Source organism: Trypanosoma cruzi, genomic scaffold (genome assembly GCF_000209065.1).
Source record: "Trypanosoma cruzi strain CL Brener 1047053515627 genomic scaffold, whole genome shotgun sequence".
Taxonomy (NCBI): domain Eukaryota; phylum Euglenozoa; class Kinetoplastea; order Trypanosomatida; family Trypanosomatidae; genus Trypanosoma; species Trypanosoma cruzi.
Window position 1 is genome coordinate 1 of NW_001849279.1, and position 19,416 is coordinate 19,416.

The following is a 19,416-nucleotide window of genomic DNA, read 5'->3' on the forward strand; positions in this document are numbered from 1 at the left end:
TCATCGTCCGAAAGTCCATCAGATCGAGCATCAGCGGGACCACCATCAAAGGGATAACGTCCGTCCCGTTATTTCCCCCCAGCTGCCGTGTCGTTGGATCCACCAGAAGCCTTTCCCCGACGCAGTGGATATATTCCGCCATGGTCGGACCAACACCAAAACCATGCGCGGGATCGTCGCCAAGTAGGAACTCCACTCCAAAAAAAAAAAAACATCAGCATAAACAACAAATTTAATGTTAGAAGAAAGATAAGGCATCTTTTCCAAAAAAGGCTCGTGGCTTCGGTTTTTAAAATGCGTGTAACTCTGCGCATATCCCGTTGGAGACAAAGCCAAGGGAGCATCTCCTGAAAGAAAGAAAAAGAAGTATAAAAGGAAAAAAAGGTGCGCAAAAATGGCTCCGTGTCAATGTGCAAAAAAAAAGACTCCTTCCAGCGCAATGGCCACGCATGGATAACGTCCTTGGCCTTCCGTCCGCACAAAAAAGCTCTGATGCCCCAATGAAACCCTCCATGCGGGAAGGTCATCAGAGACACCGCAAACCGCACCAGGTAAAATATATATATATATATATATCAAATAAATGAATCGATAATGAAGCCCAGCGCCTCAGCGTGTCTTCTGCAACAACACTCGTCATCACAAAATATTTAAAAAGCGACAATGTGGTAAAAGGGAGAGATCGAACGGAAGCACAAGCCCACCATCAAAAGTGATGGGTTTTCCAAAGCCGCGCCCCAACACAGCAAGGGTTCTTAAGCTAAAAAAAAAGAAAAAAAAAACCTCTCATGGGTAAGAACGAAAGTAAAAACGGGCGTCCTTCCACCTGGAGGGATGGAGGAACTCCACCGCAGTGTCCTCCACGACGCAAACACCCCGCGTCCAGTGCCCGGTGTCGTGTGCGGACTCCGCGAGGAGGTTTTGGGCACGCCGCTGCGCCACACGGTGTGACCCCCTCGAAACGCAACAGCAGGTGTGTTCCCTTCCGGTCGCACTCGTGGCGGTGTCGGCATCCGCTGCCACGCTGCGTGCTGCCGGCGTCGAATACAATGCTGCAGAGAGTGAGAGAGGGTGCCCGACAGGAGCGGCGCTGCGTTGGGTGGGCAGTGCCCTCCGCGGCGAGACACCCAGCGCGACTCCTGACCGCTGCGCTCACGTACTTCCCTCCGCTCCTCTCCCTCCATTCGGCAATCGCACAGCCGCCGGCACATTGTCCCCGAAGCAACACACACGTAAAAGCGTCGTGGCATATCTCTCGAGAGAACAGATTGACAGCCACACGCTGCGGCCATCGTGCAGAGAGGTGAGCCCTCGGACAACTTTGTTTTGGGGCCACGCGCACCCCCGCAGGGGTCACCCACAGCAACGCACAAAAGGGCAATCAAAAACATTCACCCACCGTTACCGCCATCGCACATCTACAGAAGAGACACAAACGCGCAAAAAGGCCAACTCCACCGCAGACGCACAATCACGTGCACCAACAGCCGAAAAGAGGAGTCTCTCACCCCGTGCAGCATCGATGTGCCGGGCGGTACTGCATATCAAAGCAATCGTGCTGCACGCGGTGCGCTGCAGACAAAATGAAAGGGAACCGCAACGTGCCCCCCTCCCGGTGTCCCTCTCTTCTTCATGTCCACAGAAGAAAGCGGCAGAAGAAAACCAGCAGAGAAATGATTGGCGATCGTCCATGGACAGCGCAATATTTTGTGCATCGTGTGCGTGTGCCTGCATGTACGCAAAAAAAAAGAGGCAACAAATGAGGGAAAAACATGTGAATAGACACGGAAACACACAGCAGAGGTGCAGGGGAAATGGAGGAAGAAGAGGACTGCTGAAACTCGTGACTGCACCTCAGCCCCAGCAGCGGCAAACCACAATATATCTGCTAAATTAAAAAAGCATTGATATTTGTTTCCCATTAATTATTCTTGCAGAAAATAAAAAAGAAGAGAAGTTTTTTTCAGCCGCTCAAATCCCCGTGTCCACATGTCATTCATATTCCACTAGGACTCCCAGTGTGCCTCCGTGATTACCATTATTTTTTTTTTATTCTTCATCGGCGTAGCAGCCAGCGCCGAGAGCGTCAGCTGTCGGTGGACGGAAACAAAAAATGGGTCCCGCTCCGCTCAAGAGGCTCTGCCAATATACAAGAAAACACAAGAAAGTGAGAGGAAGGCGGTGCACCACACCAAAATAAGTAAAAGAAATAAATGGACAGACCATTCGTTGATGCCGCTTGCCGGATACTGAAATTATATAAATAAATTAAATAGGATGAAAAATAAGGGAGCAATCAAGAGGCAGTGGCTTCACCACACCCTCAATGTTTATTCCATATAAATACACACGTATGCATTCGGGAAGCCACTAACCGTGACATGCCGCACTCTATTCGGACTGGAGATATTTTTTGTTACTTGCGACATGGCAGCATTTAAAGTCCTCCGGCCACAAGACCCCGCCGCGAAGTGAGCATCAAAGAGTGTAAGAAGGCCAAAACAAAAATTTAAATAAGGAATACACTCGTCTTACCGCCGTCACGGTTCCTTCACTCCTTCCGTCGCGGTCATCCAAAAATTCACAAATAAAAATAAAAACAAAAATAAAATCGTACATTAATTATATTCGTCTCATCAGGATATATTAAGTTAGGTGGTCAAAACTCTCGCAAACAGTCTTTTCCCACGCTCCCAGAAAAGTTGTCGTTCTAAAACGCAAATAAAAATAAAAATAAAAAATAAAACAAAAAATACGTCCACGCAAAACGTCAATTATTTCGGAGGGTGCGTGGAGCGGCACATATTGCTGACGCTGGTGACAGAAACTCCCCACTGCGGTTTCTCCGTACAGAGCCCCAGCAGCAGCAGAGAAGACACACACACACACACACACACACACGCATGGAGGAGTCGTCTTTTATTAATTTTTTCGGTTCAGCGTCAATTTATTCAACGAGTGTCTTTTTAGTTCCGCGCCGCCAAGTAGCCGGTTACTCAGAAAGACGTCAGAAACCCCCCCCCCCCCCACACACACACACAGACAAACAGTTCGCTCCACCCTCCGACTTGTTCTGGTGGGAGCTGCCCAGTTCTTCCTGGAGGAACCATACATTTATTTCACGCGTAAACCATCACTAAATAAAGCGTCTCCGCTTGAGTCCCTGCATCACGGCAGATGCCACTGGGATCCAACGGCGAAGCCCCTCAGATACTCCATGCACAATTTCTACTTTTGTTGCTTTTATAAGGCAAAAAAGAGAAAGTGGTGCCACACATAAATACATGCATGCGGCAAAAGAAAAGAAAAAGAAAAAGAAAAGAAAAGAAAAGGATAATAAAATCATAATCATGGCTTCTCACACATTGTGGAAAAATACTTTTTTTTCTTTTTAAGAAATCACATCGTTTTGGCGCAATTTCTTTGAGCCACACACACACACAAAAAAAAAAAGAAAAAAAAAAAAAAACACAAGTTCTGGATGCCCAATCCCGGAAAAACAAGTAAAATGAACTGTTTTGTTCTTTTCCTCTCGACTCATTTACATCGGTGGCTAAACAGTCCAACCAATCAGTCTTTGCTTCCTTTTGTTGTTGTTTGGTTAGATTCTGAGAGAATAAAATAAGAATGTGAAAATGGCTCCTCGTCACCGCTTTAAAAAAGAGATGTGCTAAAACCCATCACCCCTCTTCTTCTTCTTTTTCAGCAGCAGCAGCAGCAGCGCCATCACCCACCGTGTTCCCATCGACCTCCCTCGTGCATACAAACTTGCCGGACGGCTTGGGACCTGTCAGTGCGCCGCAAAAAGTGACTACAGCTGGTACAATGGGATGACCCACAGCATCGAGCGGAAGGCTCTCTAGCTTTTCCAGCAACGTGAGATCGTCAACGGCTTTCCCAAAGACAACTTGTTTAAAGTCGAGAGATCGTGAGGGACCCAAAGTAATACCAAAAACGGAGCCGCTTGTGTGTGGACCGTCAGAGACCATGGTAAGCAGCCCCCGCTCCGAGTGGCATTTTCCATACCCCTCGTCCTGAATGGGGGTGCCAGTGGAGGAGACGTTAAGAGATTCCAGCTCGCCCAGAAGAATGAGTTTCCTCGCACGATCCACACGGTGCACTGGCGTGTACAGGTAGTCCAGTCTCACGCCGGTGACGGGATCCACACCACACGATCCCGTAATTAAGGACCGAAAGTTGAGCACCGTATTGGGAACCGTATCCTCAAAGAGCTCCAAAACTAGTCGCCCAGCAAGAACATCGCCAATAGATATGTCCAAAAATGCGCGCGACGATTGCTGCTCCTCCGTCGAGCGATGGCTTCTCTGATAATTTTCCCACTCCTTCAGACGACGCTCCTCCACGTCTTGATAACGCTTATTCAATGGAGACACGTCGTCTTCGGTGTCGGCACGCACATTGGAATGCTCCACCTTTTCCTTCCGCAGCTGTTTGCCGGAATCCGGCCTCCTCAATGTCATTTCCACTAGAGCCCTCAATTAAACAAAAAAAAAAAAAATTTTTGTCTGCAGCGACGCACAGCACTCCAATAAATTCAGAGGAAAAAAAAATCCCATCAATATGTATAATGGCTAAAGTTCACTCGTAAAATCAATAATACAAAAAAAAAAAAAAAAACAGACTCGATGGTCCCGATTGTCAGGATGAATAAACTTTCCCAGTTTTCACTTATCATTGAGGGACTGCAGCCATGCGGAGTAGGACTCATTCACACGTTGTTTTCCGTTGTATGATGCCTTAAACTTTTGATCAAACTCCAAAAACTTTCTTCGGGTTACTTGGCCATACCCGGATAGGCCCTTAGTCTGTTTGGCCAGCCGCTCTCGTGTTATGTACTTTGCGGACTCTTCCGAAAATCTGTCATTCATCCAGTTGTCCTCCATGTGACGCTTCCGAAGATGCGCATAAGGATCTGTCCTTAGCGATGGGGGGATTAACGCCTGTTCCAGCAGTTTAATCACCTCGTAAGAGATGAATTTGGCAACACATGTGTCTGTCGGCTTATATCGACGGTACCAAGGCGTCCGCTGAAACTCTTCAACAGTCGTCCACGTGTTTAAAGAAGAGCGGGTGTTGTGGACTTTTCTCTCAAACATCTGTTCCATTTCCCGCTGCACCTCAACTTCACTCCAACCGTCCTTCCGTAGGACATCTCTGACGACGTCTTCCATGCGCTCGGTAAGCTTGTACGCGCAGCGCCACTCCTCCTCCCTCGCAACGGGTCGTGGATTCCCCGTGAGAACGGGAATGTCACGCATCTTGTGGCCAAATCCAAGCTCCTTACCAAACCTCGCGGAGCTGTCAAAGCCGCGGCAAAAGCTCAAAAGAGCACCTGCTGACCGCATTGCTCGCATCACGGCACGTTGGAAGTATCCCCTCTCGCCCCCACCCAAGTATTTAGGGATTTATTTGCCTGCGGTTTGTTTTGTTTTTCGTGCCGAAACTTCCCCCCCCCCCCCCTCCGTCCACAATATTTCCCCGCAGCACTCCCATAAATGTACAAATATATATATTTTTTATAAAGAAAGAAATAAAGAGAGAACAAAAGAGAGATGGAGAAAAAGAGAATGCAAAAAAATAATTTAAACGTAAAAGTTACATCCGACAAACAATACATGGCAACCCAAACACCCCGCCAATGCCAAGCCGTATAGACCCCAAAACACGCACGTCGCCTTGTCGAAAACTCACACCCTAATAGTCGTCTAGCAACGACTGCTTGCCCCACCAAAGGATGGCACCGGCAAGTGGCGTAAGACTAGTAAAACCCACCACCGCCACCCCCGGAACGGAACGCTCACGCTCCTGCAGCCCCGCAAACTTCAACTTGCACAATACAAGCGCGGCGACAGAGGAGCCAAAACAAAGAATCCAACTAATAAAAAGCCCTGCTTTGGCCCTTGGCACATCGTTTTTCACCTCCACAGGAGAGATAAGAATCATCACAAAAAAACCAACTACGGATAAAAGTGCAGGCATAAACATCGTGAAAGTGACGTGGTGCGCAACGTTCGCCTCATGTTGTGCCGTAATGATGCCATCAACTAGCAGCATAACTGCCAAACCAAAAATGGCACCCGCTACCGCAGAGGGTGCAAACTTTGGACGGCCCAAGAACATAAATAAGTTCTGCCTAAATGCGTAACGTCACTTGAGCAAAGTAAAAAAGAAAAATATGCATGTATACATAGATGTATAATTGAAAAAAAAAAAAATAATAATTGTTTCCACAGACACAACAAATCCTCGCCCCATCCCAAAAGATAAAAAAGGTTTTTTAAAGGGGTATTTGTCTCGCCACGGCATTTTCATTCAATACTCTCATAACATTTCTCCCTCCCTCTCTCTCTTTCCCCTTCCCACTTGGAAAAAGGAGCACAAATGGCTTTGGAACCAACAACAATAAAAGCGACAGCGACAAGAAAACCAAAACAAACAAAAAGGCTGCACGAACAATTTAAGGGGAAAAAAAAAAGGGGGGGTTACGAGGGAGAAGAAAAGAAAAAAGTCTGATTTTCGTTTTGTTTTGTTTTTTGTTCTTCTGTTTTAATTTTTTTTTTATTTTTATTTTTTTTTTTTTTTTGGAGTGTGTGCAGCACCTCTGCTATGAGGGTGAAGCGGCTTCGTTTCCTGCCAAAAGGGGGCCGACGTGCGCATCACACGCCTTTGCCGTCCAAGCCGATATACTGCTCAAAGGATTCTTTTAGTCGAGACATGATTTCACTGTCATCGCTCACGTTCGCCTCATCATCGGAAGACAATGGATTAAGCGGCTCCTCCCGACGCAGATCGCCGATTTGTTTTTGCACTGCAGCAATTCTCTTTTCTTGATGCTTCACTTTCTGTTGAAGCGACGCCTTCTTCTCGTTGATTGCATTGAGCTCCTGAGCATACTTCTCGCCTGCCTTTTTTAGTTCTTTTGTCGCCTGCGTTAGTTCCTTCTTTTCCCTTGACAAATTGACGCTTTCCTTCTTTAGTTCTTCGATGCGACGCCTCATTTCGGCGTTCTGCTCCTGCGCCTGCCTGATAATCTCAAGCTCGCGCTGACGTTCCTGCTGCTCCCGCCGTTCGCGCTCCGCGAGCTCCTTGACGATGCGTTGCTTTTCTGCCTTGAAACGCTCCATCAAGTCGTGAAACCCTTTTGCAGCCCGCTGCGCAATGTCTTTCCGCGCCTTCTCCCCATCCCTTGTCAATTTGGCCATCTCTTGTTTGATGCGCTTCTTCATCTGTGCCATCTTCTCGTCCTCAATGAGCTGCCGCATCGCCTTTTCATCCACCTTGGGCCCCGTCTGCTTGTCCTTATTCGACGCGTTTTTCGCAAGACTCAGTGGCTTCGGCGTCTCCACAAGTACAATGCCAACCTCGATTGTGACGCTATCGCCCTCTTCCTGCCAAAACCCCCTTTTTGGGTTCAGAAGCTCTTCAAACTTGATCACCGTATTAAACCCCCAGTCATTTTCTTGTGATCGTGTCGAAAAACGTTGTGTTCCTTCATTGCAGATGGAGTCGTCCACATTCACGTGATTCAACACTGTTATCAAAAACTTGCAGAAGACACTACCGGTCTGGCACAAGTAAAGAGCCAAAAACTCCTTGTTCGCCATACAAAGAAGACTCCATTTCAGTTTACCAAACTCAAACTCCGGTGAGTAGCGACGTTCATTGTCTTTTGGTAGAATGGAAACATTCTCCACCTGAAACGTGATAAAGCCCATATGCCCTTTACATCGCATGCCAGATGGCGGAACCGTAAAATTGAGCGTCTTTTGCCTCTTGGAACGCGAATTTTTTGCCCGCAAACGTTCCCGAGGAAAGGCAGCAAACATGATGGTTTCACAGCACTTCTCGGTGGAATGTGTGTCTGGCATGGACACACCTAACTCCGTCGCAATCTTCTTGAGCGGCTTTAGGCGAAGGTTCGTTAAAACTGCCAAGAAACCCATGGCCACCATGCGCTCCCACATGGCTTCCACCTGGGGACTCTCTTCCCAGACACCCAAAATGTGACCTAAAGCATGTTTTAGTTGATCTGGAAGGGATTGCAGAAAGTCGATGCTGGCTGCGGTGTGCAGAGGGCCGGCCTGAACGTGATTTGTCATCTCCTCAATTATTTTATGTTTATCCATCAAGACGCATGCCTTTTCGCACCCAAGTCTTACAGCTGTCTTGACGATCTGAGTGATGTACTCCCTGTTTGAAGATGAGGGTTTTATCTTTACCTTTGCACTTTCACTGACTTTTTTCAGAGAGTCCATCGACAGGGGCTTCATAAAAGCCGTCAGGTGGGCTACAGCCTCGCCACCACCGGATGAGAAGGACGATGAAACGCCGCCTCCCACATTTTCCTCCTCGTCATCATTGTCATCCTCCTCGGATGAAGACCCGGGGGAGGGGAGGGCGGTACGCTGCTCCAAAGACTTTCGACTCGGGAAAGTGAACGTGGAGGCTCTAACTGTGAGACGCGGTGCGGCATACGGACCCAACGTATTTAAGAGCCCCCCTTTATCATCAGGTACTTTATTTTGCTTGACAAGCATTTCCTCTTCCTCCTCCCGCCTCTTTCTTAGTTCCTCCCTTTTTCGTTGTTTTTGTTCCTTCTCCTTTATCGACGGCTTGGTCACGGTCTCACTGTCGGCGTCGCCCTCCTCGTCGGAGTCAAAGATGCCATCCACCATCAGGAGTTCGTCCTCGTCCTTCGTGACGTGATAATCCCTTGGGGCGCTGCTATCAATGTGGGTATACGGAGCACTCCGATGAACCGCAGACACTAAGGAATCCGTCACCACTTTGAACATATCCCCAACAACCAGCCGGTACTCCGCAGACTCATCGTTCTTTTCGGCCCGAATAAGTTCATTCCGCAAAAAACGTATCATCTCGGTGCCTGGCGTGATTGATATTGGGCACTCCTGGACCCGCTGATACAGAGTGTTCTTGTAGAACTCCATGTCCTCCATCCAGGAGCATTCCGACACGCGTTGTACACTCATTGACTACAAAGTAAAAGTAAAAGTAAAAATAATAATAATAATAATCGTGGGATAAGAGAAAAGGAAGCGGGATGAAACAAACAAAAACCCAAATGCGTACACGAATCCAAAAACAAGAAAAAGAAAAAAAGCAAAAAGAAGATGATACGGAAAAATCACCCAAACGCAAAAACACAAAAACGCGCCCTCGGAGGTGGAGAAAGAAGGTGAAAAAAAAGGAGAGATTGCCTCAGTTTCAGAAAAAAAAGAAAAAAAAAAAAAAAAAAGGTACAACGAGAACATCATCCTTCAAGACGTGCGGGGCCATCACCGGAGTCACTCGGCAACGTCTCTCTGCTAGACGCGGGGATCGCATCTCCTCCCCTCTGTTGCACATCCCTTGTCTCATACCACCACATAAAGTTTACCTTTCCGTTCAGGTCCGTGTACGGCAGGTAGTCCACCTCCTTCCGCTGAAAGGAGCGCAGATATTTCGTCGTCGTCTTCACCTCCTCCTCAAGACGAAGTGCGTGCTCCTCCCTTGCCATTTCGTTCATCTCCTTAAAACGCTCCGTGTATGACGACGTCTCCGTTGCACTAGAGCCACGCAACCCCGAATAGACGTCAGACGCCTCAGCCTTTGCTCCAGCAATTTGTCGCACCTCCTCAAAACGTTCCCGTGTGATGAAACAGAGCCATTCGTTGGAAACGGGGTCCCGCTCGAAACTCACAAACCCCTCCTCCCTTGCCTGTTTTAGTACCTCACGCAGGTGTCGTTTGCTGTCAAGGACAACTCCAGGGTCGCTGGTGCAGTGCTCCCAAAGTCCACTTACCTCACACGGCTGGTGGCGATAAAGCACGCTAAGGACAAAGTCGCGGGGTATCTTCCCAAGGTCTCGAGGGATGGCCTTCGTCCTGAAGCGCTGTTCCTCCGTGAACTTGAAGTTGTCAGGTACTTTCTGCTCCGGCCAATGCTTCATCTTGGCGCCGTGGTAAACAACCCCGCAAGGGACGTGGACCCCATGCTGCCACAGAACGGCAGTTGTTCTCCTCATTCTAAGAGACCCACACTGCCAGAGAAGAAAAAAAAAAAAAAAAAAGAACACAGCCACGTGAGGCAGTAAAGAGAAAACAACATAACAAAAAGACAGAGGCAAAAGACAAATGCGGCGCAGACTGACACACACGCACACACACTCATCCTCCGCCGCAACAGAAAGGAAAGACAACAGGAGGAATCAACAGGACGAAAAAAAAAAAAAAAATAGCAAACACATAAATCACACCAATGATCCAAAATCGGGTCGAAGCACTGTCGCAAGCGAAAGCAAGCAAAAAGAAAAAAAGAGCATCAAACAGCACTTTCGCTGTGCCGGTGAAATGGATCGGGAAGCATGTACTGAAGAAAGCGCTGCGAAGCAGGGACACACGCGAGGAAACACAAGGCGTAACCGAGACATTTGAGTAACACAAAGCCTAATTGTCTAACATGAATCTTTCCAACAAACTGCTTAGACTCCTCCACGGGATCCACTTCCTTTGCTGGGTTTAGCACCAACTTTCCTCGTCGAATTTGTGTCAAGCCTGCGGAAAACCCAAGCATAGGGGTTCCGCTGAAGTAGAGAAAACTTCCAGTACGGTCGCCATGCTCATCCAATACCGACACCATAGTGAAGTGAATAAAAAATGGAATGCTCAGATCAAATCCTTTTCCGAGGTAAATGACATATGGAATAAATGAGAATGTCACCTTTGGCGAGATCCATCCAACCTGGAGTCTTATAAGTGCCTCTAATTTCAGTCCTGTATAGGACTCTAAGTGACAGCGGTAACGGACCCGCGACATGTTCCCCTCACTATCACGCACAGTTATTTGTGCATTTGGGTTCATTCGATTTTGTGTTCCTGCCGCAAAATTGGGGTCGACGGCTAAAAAAAAGCCCGATACGCTAATAGGGCCTTTAAATGGCCTACCAGGAGAAAACGCCCTATTCGTGCCAAACGCTGGGTGATCCGTCGAAAGCTGGCGTCTGTGACGCGGCAGTGCAGGCACAGTGGCCTGCTTCTGTCCAAAGACGGTGTGGGTGGTTGACAGAGGAGTGTAGTCCAGACGGAAAGCACGAGGCGGCCTTCCCGCATGAAACGCAGAAATCCCACAACTAAAAACACCTAGCACCCCTGGCCGCCGCGGGCGCATTCAATAATAACTCGAAATGTGTGCCCGACAATAGTCAAAAACACAAGCAACGAAAAAAAAAAAAAACCGCGCAAAAAAGAAAAAAAAATATAAACACGACAGAAATCAAATAACGTTGCCTCTCCTCTAAAGGAAACAACTCGTTGTGGTCGCACAAACAATGATGTCTGCTTTTGAAAGCAGCATTCTTTTCTGTTTTGTTTTTGTTGTTGTTTTTTTAAGCCTTTAAAAGAAAAATGCCTTTATTTTAAAAATAAAAATCAAACGTGTGTGTGTGTGTGTATATCCGGGAAGCCTGTGGGAGCTCGCGTCCCTCGAGAGAATGTTAAAGCCCTGATAAAGCAACGTGAAGTACAGCGGAATTGCAACGGCCAACGGTAATTGTCACCTGAATCAAAAAAAAAAAAAAAAAAAGGGGCGCAAAATCAGACGAATAGAATTCATCTGGCTCCCACCACAGTAGCAGGCTGGATCGGGATGCCCGGACCAAATTTATCTCCATCGCAACGACGCGTGTCCGGCGAAGCCCCTCGTCCTCTCCTCTATTTTTTTTATTTTCCCTCCTCATTCCAATTTGACCGGCCTTTTTTCTTCTCCGTTTCCATGCTCTTTGGACCTCGAGCCCCTCATGCTAGTCCCCCGCCGCAAGGCCCGCACCACCTCTGCTGCTGTAGTGACCGCCGAACGCGTGTACGTTTGATTTCCTCACGTACGAGCAGAAACAGTCACGACTCACGCCATTCTAATCAAAAGGTAGAAAAAAAGAATTGTCAACGTTTGACGCCCAATGCGGAATTGCGTAAAACAGGCATTTATGTAGACACTTATATTTATGCACGGGCATGAACGCAACAAAAGTTGTTCTCCTTTTTCATTCACCCTCCATTTTTTCCCCGTTAAACACTTAAACAGCACATGCAGAGGATCCCTCAGCCGTCTAAATTCATATTTCTATTAATCCGGCTTCACCAACCTCTTGTAATGACAATTCCCCCACATTGTGCTTGTCCACTAATTGCCGCCGCGGAAGCGGTCAAGTTCCGCGTCGAGTCCTTCCTTCGTCACCGAATTTGGTGCACCACGGCCACGGCCACCTCCACCCCTGCGCCCGCCGCGCTGGTCCTTTCTGTAGCGATCCAATTCCTTGTCTAGCTTGCCGCGCCGATCGCCATTGCCCTGGTTTCGTTGTGCGCCTCGTAGGGCGCGAAGTTCACGGAGTTCTCGGAGCTCTCGCAGTTGGCGAAGCTCCCGTCGTTCGCTGCGGCGAAGGCGCAGACGACCGAACCGCAGTCCGCCCTCATTAAGACGGCGTTCGCGGAAACGTTCACGACGCAACTTCCGCTCGAAGTCCTCCTCACGCTCAAAGCGGTCCAGGGCACCGCGACGGTAAACGCCCCTGTCGCTGAACCGACGGATCCTTGGATCGCGGCCAAACCGGCGTGACCGCTGCACTTGGTAGCCACCACGGCCAAATCCTTCGAGGCGAGTTCGACGCTCGCTGACGACGTAACGGCGGGGAGCCGCAATATCATCGTCCCTGCCAGACCTTCGCCCATCTCGCGCATCCGCCAAAGCCCGCACCCGGCGCACATTCCGCTCGTACAAATCACGAAGGCGCCGACGCTCAAAATCTCCACGTCGCATTGTGTTAGATCCCCTTTTTATGAGTATTTTTTTTCTTTTGCCTCCCCTTTAGTCTGCTGCTGCTTATGACTCGCTTCTTGGTCTTTACGGCTTTTTTGCTTTATCCTCTTAGCTTTCTGTATGGGCAGTAGCCGCCAATTCACGTGACAAAGACAAGAAAAAAATCGCCATGAGACAATCAAAAAGTCATCCAAAACATACGCGCGCACATGCACACATACAAAAAGAGAAGAAAAAAAAATGCGCACATCTCTGCTCTCCCCGACTCTCTCGGGCCGCTCCCCACCTCCCTTTTTCTTTTTCCCTTTTCCTTCTTGTCGCCTACTACTCCACAACAAAAACAATTTAAGAAGTTCTCTTTTTCTTTATTTGTTTGTTGCTTTTCGTCATGCTGAATAGTTTTTGTTGTTGTTGTTTGTTTGCTTTTTCATTTCTTCTTTACATCTGCTCAGTAAAACGGACGAGGTGCAAAAGAACCTCGCCGGTCCAATGACCCGTTACGACATACACATCGCCCCCACTGGAGGCTGAAGCAAGGGAGAGACACTTGTAGCCGGACAGCCTGCTGACAGTCCCGCCCTGGCGAAGGTCCACCAAGTACACTGAGCCGTCCTCAGTGGACATGACAAGCAGATCTGAGGTGTGAATCATCGCTCGGACCCTAGAAGTGGTTGGAATAGTCAGTGACAATTCCACCGGATCTGCAACAAAACGCGCGTCCACTGAGGATGCAATGTTCTCCACATGCAGATGATACAGCCGTGATCGGTCGTCCACTAAAAAAAGAGTCATTAAAGGGCCGGATGTTGCCGCAACTATAGAACAGTCATGGCTGTATGTCGCCCTCTCCGCATGTCGCAACAAGCTCCAAAGCCGCACTGTGCAATCATCCCCCCAACTAATGAGAAAGTCGCCAGCAAAAATGGCTTGAATAATGCGGCCGGAATGACCCAAAAACTGGTTTGTCAAGGTCCAATCGGAGGTGTTGTAAACGTAAATCACGCTGCCTTTTTCAGAGTTTGAAATCACAGCCATTGTACCCCCATCCTCTGACTTTACGAGCTCCAGTCTCGCATGCATCACGGCGTTCCTCGGTAATGACACCTCGGTTACGGTGTCATTTTCACTCAGTCGTTTCCAGAAGTACTGACGGCCCTCACCTTTCATCGTGAAGAATATCATGTCGTTGAGGATTGCGGTACTTTCGGCATGGCTGATGTCGCAGTCCAATCTCGCATTGCCGTATATAGGCTGCAGAATCACAGAACCGTTCCCATCAACAACGGTGATAAGACTCCCATTCGAATTTACGTCGACTCGAACAATTGGCGCGGTTGAGAGCCTACCATTTTTCCGCCAAATGGTTGTGAGCTTTTTCTCCCTCACACTTTGGATGGACGGAAGAGGGGCATCGCCCAACCGCCATATCTTCACCTCATTCCGGGAGGTTGTGCCAATCATCATTTGATTCCGCGCCTGCACAAACGTAAAACAGCCAGTGTCGGCTGTAAGCACCCCCACGGGCTGACGGGTGTGGACATCCCACAGATAAATATGTGAGCCACACCGCCCAATAATATTATTGCCGTCCTCGGTAAAAGAAACAAACGAGGCCCTCTCATCAAAGCAGGGCTCCACAGCCCCCACATACTTCCCACTCAGCGAGTGCCACAACTTCACCCCCTCAGTTTGCCACGTAAGCAGCAACGTCCCGCTCGCATTAAAACAAAGGTCCTCAAGTGGTGTCACCCCGGCGTCGATGAGATGCAGCAGTTCCCCGGTACCGGACCAGATCCATATATCCTCTCGTACGCAAGAAGCAATAAGGCAACCGTCATTGGAAAAACTCACACGACGAATGGGGCCCGTATGGGCGAGTTTTACCACCTCTTCCCCCCGTATCAGGAACAAATCGTATAACGTGTGGGCAAGAATCCCACCGCCACAAAAGAATGCTTCACGCACAGACGCCGCCTCCAGCGTTGGAAGCTCCAAAACAACTTTGTTTTTCGAAACATCAATGACAGAAAGCTGTTCCTTCGAGTGATGGCAGACGACAAGGTTGAGAAAACATGGATCCAATGCATTTTCACTCAATGATGCGGTGGTATCCTCAAACATTGTAAATGACTGCCTGCCAAAGTCCCATAACAGCAATTGCTCATCGCCAATCACGACGACACGTGTCCCTGCAGCCACCAGAGCCCCACGAAGATTTTGATTGAGTTCAAATGGCACAAAGGACCGCATAAGCTCATTTTGAAAATCTGTCGCGGAGTATACTATAACCTCCTGGGTGGTTGTCACCACAAGATATTCCCCCCGCAAATGGCAATAAACGGGCAAATGCTTGCAGTCTAACGTATACGTTGCGTCATCCTCATCACCGCGGTTCAAGGGAACAAGCACAGTGTATGGTACCTCCTCTGCCTCCATTGCCTGCAAATAATACGGCGATACATCGGAAGCCAACAAGGAAGATTGAAAGAAAAATCCATTGTCCAACTGCAAGAATTCAAGAGCACTCCGTAAGGCCTCGCGGTTACGACGCCGCGTATTTTGATCCATTAAAGGAGAAATATCTTCACCCAATTCAAGAATAAGCTGACGTGTGTTTAAAAGACGAAAGATTAAATCAATTGCATGGGTACAGCTGTCTGGATCACGGCTCAAAAGAGCGTCCATATGCGTTGGATCTAATATAAAACTGCAAGCAACATCAACGCTACCATTTGCGATCATAATTGGTGCCAGATGTCCAAAGTAAAAGCACATATCGGGACTTCGCGTCTTGATCAGCCGAACAAGGTGCGTCTCCACCAGCACGCTGAGAAGATCTTGCATATCCGCGTAGAGTTTTATGACCACCCGACGTACATCCGGCCCCGATAAATGAACAATGGATCCGGAAGTCACGGTCAAGAGACCGTCATCTGACATCATCAAAAGAACTGGTAAAGTTTTGTGGCGTCTGCAAGGTCCCAGCTCTTCACAAATATAAATAACCTCAGAAATGGGCAGTGGTGTCGCCACAAGGCTCATCGTAAGATACTGAACCGTGAGTGGGTCGCTTATTGTTTCATACCGCCTCAACAACACCGTTAGGATTTCATCCAAAGTGTCGGGCACATCCTCCGCGAGAATGAACGCCATGTCCCTCTCGGCCAAATTATTTGGCATTCGCTGTAGAAAAGAAGCCGTGTAAACACCGAAGGATATGGTTTCTGATCCATCCTTCTGCAAGAAGGCACCTTCTAGCGACTTGTTGGGCTCAAATGGACGGAAGGTGCCGCCATCGTTCATAGCGCCACCGTCTTCTGACGTTTTCCTCACGTCACGCCGCAAAACTTCCTTCAGAAATAAGTCGGCCCTCACTTGCCTTGGAAAAGACGTGATGAGTGTCTCGTACGGTTGTGGCATGCGTTTCCGAAAGGCAGTCAGAAGCGGACTCTCGGTGTTTAGAGAAGCAATAACTCTCACAGATGGAGGTAGACACGAGGGAAGCCATTCGAGAACGAGCGATTCTCGGCCCCCACAGCTGTCCAAGAGATCGATGCGCGAGATCAGGAGAAGAATCATTTCCCCGTCGTATTTAGAGATTACTTCGCGGACATCCACAGCCAGCTCCTCCACACTGCGATACATCCGCCTGGACTTCTTTAAAAAGACACGAAGGAGATGAAACAAGAGCACAACAAGACTCTGGTTTTCGTGGCTCACATGATAGGGAACAACTCGGAGCGACTCCACCGCCGAATAATTTGCAGCAGCCCAAGACAAGATCTTAGACTTGCCTATATCAGCCGCACCGTACAGAATCAATGGAACAGATGACTGTCCAGCGGGCGACTCCACGTAGTGAACAATGTCCTTGCACCTTGGGTGCAGCGAGCCGACAAGTTTTTCCCGTTCAATGGTCTCCCATAAATTCTTGTCAGATCCCTCGTCTTCCTCCAATAACGCCATGGAACGAGGCCGCTCGGAGAAAACGGAGCACAACGAGACGGACAAGTCAGTCAGGCAGCGCACTTTCCAGCAGTTCCCACTCCTCACTGCCACTGCGGGGGGAGCATTCATGCCATTTGGCACTGTAATGCCCAACGCGGGGAGCCACACACTAGATGGAACGGTTGACACATTTCCCTTGTACGGCCCTTCCTCATGGAAAGACGTCAGTGTATATACAAAGAGATGTTTTGCATGGCGATACATGGGATCGCGAAGAACTCCAAATTTATTCCGCAATGGTGGGACCACAGGCTCCTCCTGGCGCATCACAGCCATCAAGGCACTGATGTCCGCATCCGGCCATTGCGCTTTCTCACCAATGAGAACAACACACCAGCTCAACGCGTAGTTGTGCATCGAACTGCACCGCCAGACCTTGCTTTTGACTACATCATCTGTATCCGCCTTGTCAATGGTGAGAGGCGCAATTCTTAAGCGGAGTCTCGAGACAAAGCTTCCAACGTACGGCAAGATTTCTGTACAGTATGTTTGCACCAGAGATTCTGGACCCAGCACGAGAACAAACACCGTTTCCCAACTCCGGAGGCCTCGCACCGGGCCATACGGGTAAAACCCAAGACGCTGCAGTTCACTGTTCGCGTTGCAGCAGCGCTCCAGTCGATTCATCCAATCGTCGCTTACGCCGCAGTTCTCCACTTTTATCTCTCGAATATGTGGTACGGCCCTTGCAGTTTCCGAAAGAAGACGCACGGAGGGCGTTGACATGGGGTTGTCGGAAAGGTCAACGGAAGAAAGAGACGGACTCTCGCGCAGGACACCGCAGAGGTGCTCGACACAAGCCGCATCGACACCATTTTTTTTAAGGACGAGTTGCCGGATCCCAGAGTGGCTTCCGACAAACTCCAGGAGTGCCCGGACGCCCAACTCGCCCAGAAAAGTTCTCGAGGCATCGATCCTCCGGATAGTGAGAAAGTTGGACCCGGCCAGCTGCTCGGCCACATCCCTGTTCGGCCTCACCCCATACAGCGCACAGCACTCCCCGTAGAGGTCAGAAGCCGTGAAAAGAAACATCCCACACTAAAATAAAACAACCCATAAAAAAAAAAAAAAAAAGCGTAAATCAATAATAATAATAATAATAATAATAATAATAGAAAACAGTAAAAAAGTGCCATATAATTGCACAATGACCGTTCATTAAGCCCCATTCATTCATTCGTTTACGTTTTCTCCTGTCCCCCACTTGTTAGATGCTTAAAATCCTTCACTTCCATCTTCCATTTAGGAGACATCGCACAACACACCGCGCTCCCGCAGCAAGGCAATACAATTATTTCGCAGCAAACTGAAATTTGAAATAGATACACTGCGCATCTGATGCAGAGGCAAAAGAAAAGACAAAGACGTGCTCAGATGCTTACAAGAGCGCAGTAAAAGCGTTTCCAAATAAAAAAGTAATCTGCACAGCCCAACCAAGTCCTCCTCTTTGACACGAGTTGCACTCAAGTCGAGTTTCGCCAAATATGTTGCTCTTGCAATCCATTCATAATTCTCCAAGACCGACTCACACAGCGAGAGTGTTCGCAACTGCTGATATTCCTCCACGCCTACAACACGCACAGGAGAAAAGCGAATCCCGTCGAGTATGAGTTCTGTTGGAGCTTTGAAACCCTCCATGCAGCGGGCCATGTCGTCAGGCCCCACGACGGACATTGACAATTTGACGTACTCAAGCGTCGGAATAGTTGTGAGCGCACGGAACTCTCTGAACCCGTCGCATCGCATCGCCAATATGTACTGCAAGGACGGATGAGCGGTAAATGGAGCCAGCGTGACCACGCCTTTACATTCTTCAAGCAGAAGACGACGCAACTGCACAAGTTGGCTCAGCACTCGAATTGCGCCGTCCGTTATGCCCGTTCTTTTTATGTGAATAACCGACGGTGTTTGCATCCCACAAAGTGGAGATAAGGAAAACATGACTGTCCCCGTAATACTCAGCACCCTCAGGTTCCTTAGTTCATGTAGATCACTCAGTTTGCCATCCTCCCCCTTATTTTCTTCCAGTGAGAGCATCCTCACGGTGCGAAGGAGTGACAACACGCGCCCAGTCAGCCGTTTATGGTGGCCCAATAAGTAACTAAATTTGTTCGTTTGTAGCCTTGCCACTATCACAGCAGGCATGCCACACGAACCCTTCTCCAAAGACAAAAACAGCTCCTCCAGAGCCATGACCTCCGTACAGCTAATATGTAGGCGCGGTGGATGCCTCGCCACACAAGACAGAAGCTTTATTTGCGCAACGGCCGCAGAAATGGGCACGGTATGTGAGCTCCGGTTCATTTTCACGCCTCTGCGAGATATCGCCACATCAATACGAAATCCTTCCTTGCTATCAAGGAATGGAAACCGCCATCCAATTCCCCGACTATCTGCCGAGACAGAAACAACTGAAAGCATCGAGCTTGGATGCGCTACGTACCACACCCACACGGCTCGTTCATCCCCCTGCCGCACCAATATATCTGCAATGCCTGCAAAAACGGTAGCCCTACCTAAACGTTGATGAGAACACATAAATATACACAAAGAAAGAAGAGGGATGGCGGAAAGAGT

At 48.7% G+C, this 19,416-nt stretch overlaps 9 protein-coding genes across 9 annotated transcripts, besides 16 other annotated features; all 9 read right to left on the bottom strand.

Moving 5' to 3' along the window:
• Positions 1–19,416: part of a sequence feature (heterozygous, Esmeraldo-like haplotype) that runs on past the window's edge.
• Positions 557–576: a microsatellite.
• Positions 2,253–2,275: a sequence feature (AT_rich).
• Positions 2,414–2,694: a mobile genetic element.
• Positions 2,586–2,611: a microsatellite.
• Positions 2,720–2,752: a microsatellite.
• Positions 2,876–2,904: a microsatellite.
• Positions 3,296–3,332: a microsatellite.
• Positions 3,443–3,469: a microsatellite.
• Positions 3,681–4,481, bottom strand: Tc00.1047053505807.10 (cyclophilin, putative; the record flags this gene model as incomplete). Its single annotated transcript, XM_811523.1, has 1 exon — positions 3,681–4,481. The coding sequence occupies one exon, from the start codon at positions 4,479–4,481 to the stop codon at positions 3,681–3,683; it is 801 nt and encodes a 266-aa protein (XP_816616.1).
• Tc00.1047053505807.20 (hypothetical protein, conserved) lies at positions 4,686–5,375 on the bottom strand (the record flags this gene model as incomplete). The annotated part of the gene is made up of 1 exon (XM_811524.1): positions 4,686–5,375. The coding sequence occupies one exon, from the start codon at positions 5,373–5,375 to the stop codon at positions 4,686–4,688; it is 690 nt and encodes a 229-aa protein (XP_816617.1).
• Positions 5,542–5,586: a sequence feature (GA-rich).
• Positions 5,716–6,141, bottom strand: Tc00.1047053505807.29 (hypothetical protein, conserved; the record flags this gene model as incomplete). The annotated part of the gene is made up of 1 exon (XM_811548.1): positions 5,716–6,141. One exon carries the CDS (start codon positions 6,139–6,141, stop codon positions 5,716–5,718), a length of 426 nt encoding a protein of 141 aa, XP_816641.1.
• Positions 6,216–6,244: a sequence feature (AT_rich).
• Positions 6,541–6,604: a sequence feature (T-rich).
• Tc00.1047053505807.40 (hypothetical protein, conserved) lies at positions 6,678–9,011 on the bottom strand (the record flags this gene model as incomplete). The annotated part of the gene is made up of 1 exon (XM_811525.1): positions 6,678–9,011. The coding sequence occupies one exon, from the start codon at positions 9,009–9,011 to the stop codon at positions 6,678–6,680; it is 2,334 nt and encodes a 777-aa protein (XP_816618.1).
• Positions 9,019–9,055: a microsatellite.
• Positions 9,090–9,153: a sequence feature (A-rich).
• Positions 9,251–9,277: a microsatellite.
• On the bottom strand, positions 9,293–10,045 carry Tc00.1047053505807.50 (hypothetical protein, conserved; the record flags this gene model as incomplete). The annotated part of the gene is made up of 1 exon (XM_811526.1): positions 9,293–10,045. The coding sequence occupies one exon, from the start codon at positions 10,043–10,045 to the stop codon at positions 9,293–9,295; it is 753 nt and encodes a 250-aa protein (XP_816619.1).
• Tc00.1047053505807.54 (hypothetical protein, conserved) lies at positions 10,342–11,187 on the bottom strand (the record flags this gene model as incomplete). Its single annotated transcript, XM_811545.1, has 1 exon — positions 10,342–11,187. The coding sequence occupies one exon, from the start codon at positions 11,185–11,187 to the stop codon at positions 10,342–10,344; it is 846 nt and encodes a 281-aa protein (XP_816638.1).
• Tc00.1047053505807.60 (hypothetical protein, conserved) lies at positions 12,199–12,831 on the bottom strand (the record flags this gene model as incomplete). Its single annotated transcript, XM_811527.1, has 1 exon — positions 12,199–12,831. One exon carries the CDS (start codon positions 12,829–12,831, stop codon positions 12,199–12,201), a length of 633 nt encoding a protein of 210 aa, XP_816620.1.
• Tc00.1047053505807.90 (hypothetical protein, conserved) lies at positions 13,270–17,871 on the bottom strand (the record flags this gene model as incomplete). Its single annotated transcript, XM_811528.1, has 1 exon — positions 13,270–17,871. One exon carries the CDS (start codon positions 17,869–17,871, stop codon positions 13,270–13,272), a length of 4,602 nt encoding a protein of 1,533 aa, XP_816621.1.
• Positions 17,923–17,953: a microsatellite.
• On the bottom strand, positions 18,082–19,377 carry Tc00.1047053505807.100 (hypothetical protein, conserved; the record flags this gene model as incomplete). Its single annotated transcript, XM_811529.1, has 1 exon — positions 18,082–19,377. One exon carries the CDS (start codon positions 19,375–19,377, stop codon positions 18,082–18,084), a length of 1,296 nt encoding a protein of 431 aa, XP_816622.1.